General features: G+C 55.7%; 1 protein-coding gene across 1 annotated transcript in view; it reads right to left on the minus strand.

Moving 5' to 3' along the window:
• Window positions 1-6,306: 6,306 nt before the first annotated feature.
• The window catches only part of TANGO2 (transport and golgi organization 2 homolog), an 18,913-nt gene continuing 16,943 nt past the window's right edge, over window positions 6,307-8,276 (minus strand). The window contains exon 7 of the mRNA XM_014588566.2: window positions 6,307-6,760. Coding sequence (XP_014444052.1) covers window positions 6,640-6,760 — 121 coding nt within the window. The 3' untranslated portion in view covers window positions 6,307-6,639. The remainder of the gene's footprint in view (window positions 6,761-8,276) is intronic.

Below are 8,276 nucleotides of genomic sequence, written 5' to 3' on the forward strand. Positions count from 1 at the left end.
GATTTAAAAAATTAAGTAAATAATTCTTCCTTAAAAAATAATAAAAATCGGGGGCCAGCAGATGGCGTGGTGGTTAAGGTGCTAGATACTCTCCCACATGGCCAACCGTGGTTCAAGTCCTAGACCTGGTGGCTTGCTTTCTCACTTTCCCTCTCTTTCTTCCTCTCTGTATCTATCACTGGTCAAATTAAAATAAATAAAATTAAATAATTTAAAGGGCCAGCAGGTGGCATGGTGGTTAAGGTGCTGGACACTCCCCCATGGCTAACCATGATTCAAGTCCTGGACCTGGTAGCTTGCTTTCTCACTTCCCCTCTCTCCCTCTTTCTCTGGCCATATTAAAATGAATGAATAAATAAAATTAAATAAAATAAATCTTTTTTTAAAATAATAATAATAAGGGCCCGGCAAGTGGCATGGTGGTTAAAGGCGCTGGACTCCCACATGGCCAAGCATGGTTCAAGTCTCGGACCTGGTGGCTTGCTTTCTCACTTCCTCTCTTTCTCTCTGTCCATCTCTAATCAAACTGGAAAATAACATTGGTAATAAATTTTTTTAAATAATAAGAAGAAAAATTACAGGAGCCCATTGTTTTGCACTAAGCCCTGCTCTAGCCCCAGCAGCCCAAACCAAAATGAATTCACTCAGGCTAAGATGAAGCTGAACCTTTAAGAAGCTGATAGATCCAGGGACCAGCACTTGGCATAATGGCTGTGTCGCTGGATTCCCATGTAGCCAACTGTGGCTCGAGTCCCGGACCTGGTGGTTTAAACACACCAGGCGCGTGTGGTGCGTGCCCAAGATTCCAAGAGGAGAATGGAGGAGAAGGGATTGCGGCGTGGCCATCCCCCTGGAGGGTGATTTCTTGCTTTCTCTCTGTCTGTCGCTCTTTCTGGCGAGTGCATGCACCCTATAGCAAAACCCTCTCCACCTGAAATAGCTCAAGATGCACCTACGCTAAGTGGACTTGGCGACATGAACAACCTTATTCTCTAAACTCATCCCTCCTATACCTTCCATTGGCCACATCTATTACCATCTTCAAGATGCTGCAGCTGCCGCAGAGTGCCAGACTCACTGCCTCCACACTTGGCTTGCAGTCAAGTCAGGTGGGCCAGCAGGCGGCACGGGGGTCAAGGCGGCTGGATCCCACATGGCTGCCTGCACAGTTTGAGTCCTGGACCCGGCAGCTTGAAAAACTACACCAAGCACGTGTGTGTCCATGCCCAAAATCCCGAGAGGAAAATGGAGGAGAAGGGATTGAGGCATGGGGGTGGGGAGTCATTTCTCACTTTCCCTCTCTCTGGCTCTCTCTGGCAAACCTGTGTGCCCTCTAACAAAAGACTAGAAAGAAAGAAAAAGATAGTAGATTGGAATAATTTTTTAAAAAGAATTATTTATTGAATTTTATTTATTCATTCATTTATTTTAATTTGACCAGAGAAAGACAGACATACAGAGAGAAGGAAAGTGAGAAAGCAAGTGATTGAAATAATTTCAAAATGAGAGAAGTAAAGAAGTGTGGAGGGGAGGCCCAGCCCTAGGGGCACGAGTCGGAGGGTACCGTGTGGGAGTAGCTGAGACCACAGGGGAGGCCCAGGTTCTGTTCCTGCCCAACTTAAACAGGCCAGGCGTGGTGGTGTGGACCCGTGATCCTAGCTAACTGGGAGTCTGGGGCAGGAGGGCTGTGTCATGCTGATATCCTGCCCCAAATACCTCTCTCTTCTCCCCCCTTCTCCCGAGTGCTCTCTTCATAGAAAAATAAAATAGGGCCAGCAGCATGGCCTGGTGGTTAAGACAGCTGGATTCCACAGGACTGATTGCTCAGTTCGAGTCCTGGACCAGGAGGCTTGAGACCCACACCGAGTGTGTGTATGTAGGCCCACATTCCCAAGAGGATGGGAATGCAACGGGACCATTCTCCATTGGGGGTGCTTTCTCACTTGTCCCCCAACCCACCAGGGAGGCCAGAAAGAAAATAGACAAGGCAGGTGGCGGTCAGCGTGACTCAATGGGACCCACATGGAAAAGGTCTCAGGCTCACATTCCAGAGCTTCACTGACACTGCGCCGGTGTCCTGTGATCCTGGCCAGCTGAGAATGTGGCTGTATCCAGCATGAGGACCCTGTTGAGGTGCCTGTCTGTCTCTTTGTCTTCTACTTCTCCCCACTCTCAGAAGGAATGGCAGCATGGGGGACCAGCAGAGAGCTGGACTCCCACGTAGTCAGTCGACTGTGGTTCAAGTCCCGGACCCGGCAGCTTAAAACTCATGCAAAGTGCATGTACATGTACGCCCACAATCCGAAGAGGAGAATGGAGGAGAAAGGATTGTGGTGTGGCCATTCCCCCTGGGGGGGTGAGTTCTCACTTTCTGTCTCTCCAGAGAGCACATGTGCCCTATAGCAAAAGTAATTCTCAAAAAAAAAAAAAGGGACCAGCAGTTAGCGTAATGGCTATGTCGCTGGACTCCCACGTAGTTGACCACAGTTCGCATCCCGGACCCGGTGGCTTAAAACTCACGTCGGGCGTGCCCATCCTCCCTGGGGGGTGATTTCTTGCTTTCTGTCTCTATGTCTCTCTCTGTCTGTCTGGCGAGCACATGCGCCCTATAGCGAAAATCTCTCCAAGCCCCATAGAGAAAAAACCCCCAAAAAAAAAAAAAAAAAAAAAAAAAAGCATGGTCCAAGCAGGAGGCTGGAGCCCAGGCCTGCCAGGATGAGACCGAGAGCTGGGATGCCAGCCAGGCTCACAGACCCGCCTGGTCAGTCCACACCTATGGCTTCCATGTCCCCGCAGCTCATCCGGCCATCATGGGGTGGTCAGAGGGCAGAAATGGCTCGCATTGGAAGGGACCTCTGAGAAGAGGGTAAATTGGGACCAGCAGTTGGCATAATGGCTGTGTCACTGGACTCCCATGTGGTCGACTACGGTTCAAGTCCCAGACCCGGTGGCTTAAAACTCACGCCGGGCACGTGTGCATGCGTGCCCAAGATCCCGAGAGGAGAATGGAGGAGACGGGATTGCAGTGTGGCCCTCCTCCATGGGGGGTGTTTTCTTGCTGTCTCTCTGTCTCTGTCTGGCGAGTGCACACACCCTATAGCAAAAACCTCTCAAAAAAAAAAAAGAGGGTAAATTCCCCATCTGCCTGGGAGAAGAGGAGCCAGGCTGAGGACAGGGGGATTGGATGTCTCTCGCAACAAAGAGCACAGAGGACCAGCTGGGCCATGCCGGGCCAAGCCAGGATCTCCCTGAGTGGCATGTCCAAGCTCTGCAGGGGTCCGGCTTCCTGGGCCCTCTGTACCTTCACACAGCACGGAGGCTTCAAGGAACTGGCCAGAGCACATGGGGGCTCGGACAGCATTTGCACTGTGCCCCTTGGTACCAACGTTTGCCCGGCCCAGGCACTGGGGTACAGCAGCAGACAAGGAAAGGTCTCCGCCTTCCGAGAGTCCTCATTCTGACGGGGAGACACCCGAGAAATAACCCGATTCACAGTGCGTCAGATGGTGCTAATAGCCATTGAGGAACAGGGGTGAGTAGGGAGAGTGCCACTTCCCCCGGGGCCTCCCGAGGCTCCAGCAATGACCTGCAGGAAGTGAGGAACGACACAGCGCAGAGACCTGCAGGTCCCCAGGCAGAGGGGACAGTGAGCACAGAGACCCTGTGCAGAGAGCATGGCAGGAAGCCGTGGCAGGTGACGTGAAACAAGAGTGCTGCTGAGCACGGTGGTGACAGAGTGTGTGGGGGGGGTAGGGGGGGACGACGCAGGCTTACAGCCATCAGTCATCCTTGTTCTGGTCCATCCCGGCCCCCTGGCTGGAAACGGGGGGCTATGGGGCTAGCTCCCCCAGCCTGTTTCATTGCTGTGAGGATGGCTACTGTACCTCCTTGCTCGGGCTGCAGAAATAGAGCACCCCGTGAGTGGCTCGCACGACGGACATTTATTGTCTCAGGTTCTGGAGGCTGGAACTCTGAGCTCAAGGTGTGGGCAGGACCGTGCTCCCTCTGAAGGCACCAGGGGAGAGGGGCCGGTGTGTGCAAAGGCCCCCAGGCAGGAGCTCTGTAAAGGCCTGACCCGGCTCCTCTCTCTCAGCTTCTGGCAATCCCTTGGCTGATGGCAGGAGAATTATAATCCTTTTTTTTTTTTTTTAAGAGGTTTTTGCTATAGGGTCCGTGCGCTCGCCAGACAGAGAGACAGAAAGCGAGAAAGCACCCCCCAGGGGGATGGCCATGCCACAATCCCTTCTCCTCCATTCTCCTCTCGGGATCTTGGGCACGCACGCACACACGCACGGCGTGAGTTTAAGCCACCGGGTCCGGGACGTGAACCATAGTCGACTACATGGGAGTCCAGCGACATAGCCATTACGCTAACTGCTGGTCCTGAGAATTATAATCTTTACATGGTATCATGTGTGTGTCTGTATCAGTCTGTCTGTTTTTTTTTTTTTTTTTAAGACTTTGCTAGAGGGCTCATGCACTCACCAAAGAGATAGAAAGTGAGAAATCACCCCCCAGGGGGGTGGCCCCGCCGCATCCCTTCTCCTCCATTCTCTTCTCAGGATTTTGGGCACGCACACACACGCCTCTGGCATGAGTTTCAAGCCACTGGGTCTGAGACTTGAACCGTGGTCAACAGGGGAGTCCAGAGCCTATGCCACTTGCTGGCCCCCAGGGTCTGTCTTTTGTCCAGATTTTTTCCTCTCTGTCACCTAAGACCAGCAATGCCCAGAAATGGAAGCCCCACTGCAGGTCAACACCCACCTGGGACTCTCATTGCTCCAAGGTCATGCCAGAGGTCAGCTGCAGAGGTGGCAGGAAGCCCGGGCTGGGAGCTGGCCACCTGGGACCTCCCTGTGCTTGGCCATTGCTGTGACTTGAGGCCAATCCAGGAGCTCTAGGACGGAGCCGACCCCGCTGTCCTCCTGTCCTCAAACCCCCCCACCCCCCCACCATCCTCACCTTCCACCCAGAGCACAGGGTAACCAAGTCCCTGCTGGGTCCCCACAGGGCTCCCCACAGCCACCTGGTGGTGGCTGGACCGCGCTGACCAAGTCCCACGCACACGGGCTCTCAAACCCAGGCTTCTGCCCGAGGACAGATGGATGGACAGACAGATGGACTCATATGCTTCTTGTGTGCTCAGGAGGCCGTGACTGACGGCAGATGAGGGAAGAGCCTCGTATGGAGTGTCTGTGCCTGTACAGGGGCCCCGTCACCCCGACACAGCGGGGAAGGACCCCGACAGCATGCACTCACCACGCAGGGCCCGTCACCCCGACACGGCGGGGAAGGACCTGACAGCACGCACTCACCACAGCCTCAGGTTTATTACCCGCGGCTCTCAGTCAAGTACAGACTCCAGAGAGGTGGACACGCCCCCAGGGAGATGGCAGGGGCTGGCTGTCCCCGTGCCGAGATGGGCCTGCCCGGAAGCCACAACCCCTGCCGGGTCAGGGTCCCGAGAGCCCTGGGTGCTCACAGGACCACCCCCAACCTAGGACTCTCCCTAGGCAAACAGGGCAGCCCCACGCACATGGGAGCCCACATACATGGGACGGCCTGGCATGGGCAGGACCGCTGGGTCCACCGACTCTTGGGTCTTCTTCACGCCTGACCCAAACGTGGCTTTGTCTGCCCTGCAGGCACAGGCTGGGTGTCTGGGACTGAAGCTCACTTGTGCCTGGCGTGCCCCAGAGACAAAGCTGGCTCCTGTCATCTGTCCAGAGCACAGACCCACTGGCTAGAGGTGTGTGTGTTAGGTGAGACCCAGCCCTCTGTCTGCCTGGCACGTGTGAGCGCGTGTGCATTCAAGTATGCATGTGCACACGTGCCTGTGCATCTGTGTCTTGCATGTGTAGGAGCATGTACACGTCAGCATGCCTGTGTGTGCACATGTGTGTGTCCGTGTGGGAGTATGTACACATGTTGGTGTGCCCGTGTGTGTGTGCACATGTAGGTTTGCCTGTGTATGTGTGTGCACATGTTGGTGTGTCTGTGTGTGCACGTGTGTGCACATGTAAGCATGCCCATGTGGGAGTATGCACACATGTAGCTGTGCCTGTGTGTATGTGTATGCGCGTACATGTAAGTATGCCCTGTGGGAGTATGTACACATGTAGGTGTGCCTGTGTGTGTGCACATATAGGTGTGCTTGTGTGTGTATGCCCATGTAGGTGTGCTCGTGTGTATGCCCGTGTGTATATGTGTGTGCATATGTAGGTATGCCTGTGTGTGCACATGTAGGTGTGCCTGTGTGTGTATGTGTGCCTATGTGTGTGCACATGTAGGTGTGCCTGTGTGTGTATGTGCACCCAGGTACTTGTACGTTTGCCTGTGTGTGTGTGCCCCTGTACTTGTAGGTGTGCTGTGTGTGTGCCCGTGTGTACACCTGTGCATGTGTGCTGGGGCAGGTCCAGGTGCATTTGCACACGCATGGCACACCGGGATCTGCACAAAAACTAGTGCAAGACTCAATCCCTCCCCACGGGCGTAAGGGCAGTCCCTGAGCTGGCACGGCGACGCAGACAGGTGACACAGGTTGGAGAGCTGGTCCGGTGGGAGCTGGCCGGGTCCCAGGCAGTGCGGCGTGGCCGTGGATGATCCCTGTGGACACTGGCCACGCCTGGAGCCGGCGGGCTAGCTCTGCAGCATGAACTCATGCGTGCTGGTCTCCCAGCGGGAGGGGTCCTTGTCCAGCATGCTGCGCTCGGTGAAGGTCACGTGGCCGTCGGCGTCCACGAGGATGACAGTGTTGGTTCTGAAAGACAGCATGGGACCCACGCTCAATGCCACAACTCTCAGCCATGACCCACCCATCAGAGCCACGGCTGGGGCTGGGGCTGCGGCAGGGAGGGGCAGGCCCACCGTGGCAGGGACCGGGCCAAGCCTCGAGAGGGCAGACTTCACCCTTGAGGTGCAGGGTGTCTGGCTCCCCAGCTGGCCTGCAGGGTGAGTCCTGCCACGTGCGCTCTGAAACACCCTGCCTGCCCTGCCCACCAGGTTCCAGGCGGGGCCTGGGCTGACTGCGCACTTGCCAGCCGGGCCTGCACCAGGGTACCAGGCACTCCTGCCAGCCTCGGTTCTTCTAAGAGGCCAAGCTCTCCACCACCTGGGAGGCACCCAGCCCTCCCCACAGCAAGTCCTCACTTTGCTAGCACCCTCGCCCCTGGACGAGAGCAGGCAGTGGGCGGGTGAGTCGCCCCAGCCTAGGCTGACGCTCGGGGTAGGCAAACACACACCCCACTGTGCAGAGGGTCCAGGAGGATTGTGGGCGCAGTGGCCCTGCAGCCAGACAGGAGCAGACCTGCTGCCCTGCCTCCCTTGTGCACACGGGTTTACGAGAGCACAGACTTTAACCTGTGATAGGGGAGGAGCTGGAGGGAAATAACACCCCACACCTGCCATGGGGCTGCAGTCACAAGCCCTGGAGGTCAGTGTAGGGCTTTGCCCACACAGGCATCCCTCCTCTCCTCCCCTGCCTACTGGTGGCTGGGAACTGGCTCTCCCCCAGCAGGGGGCAGCCCAGGGCTCCACCCAGGAGGAGATGCAGGACTTAGGGGTCTCCCACCGGCCCGCACTCCTGGTGTGGGACTGTTCAGTGTGTCCTCAGGCTGCCCCACCACTGCATCTAACAGGGCAGAGGCTCTGGATCCACTCGACTGGGGAACAAGCCAGCCCTGGCCAGCTGTGAGGCACAAGAGCTGCAGCGTCTCTGTCAATCCTCCGACTTTTTTTTTTAAAGATTTTTTGCCGCAGGGTGCATGCGCTTGCCAGACAGAGACAGAGACTGTGAGAGTGAAAGTGAAAAACCACCCCCCCAGGGAGGGATGCGAACCCCTCCCCTCTATTCTCCGCTTGGGATTTTGAGCACGCATGCACATGATCCTGGGATTCTGAGCATGCATGCACATGATCCTGGCATGATTTCCAAGACGCCGGGTCAGGTCCAGGACTTGAACTGTGCTCATTCATGTAGGAGTCCGGTGCCTTAACTACCACACCACCTGCTGGCAACTTTTTTTTCTTTTTAGTTTGCTGTAGGGTATGTGCACACTTCCGGGGGTGGGGGTTAAGAAATCACCTCCTGGGGGGATGGCCACGCCACAATCTCTCCTTCCTTCTCCTCTCAGGATCTTGGGCACACGACACGCGCGTGTACCTGGTGAGTTTTAAGCCACCGGGTCCAGGATTCAAACCATGGTTGACTTTGTAGGAGTCCAGTGCCATAACCATTAGGCTACACTGGGCCCCCAGTGTGTTTTTCACGCCACTGG

Source organism: Tupaia chinensis, unplaced genomic scaffold (assembly GCF_000334495.1).
Source record: "Tupaia chinensis unplaced genomic scaffold, TupChi_1.0 Scaffold000287_1, whole genome shotgun sequence".
NCBI classification, from domain to species: Eukaryota; Metazoa; Chordata; class Mammalia; order Scandentia; family Tupaiidae; genus Tupaia; species Tupaia belangeri.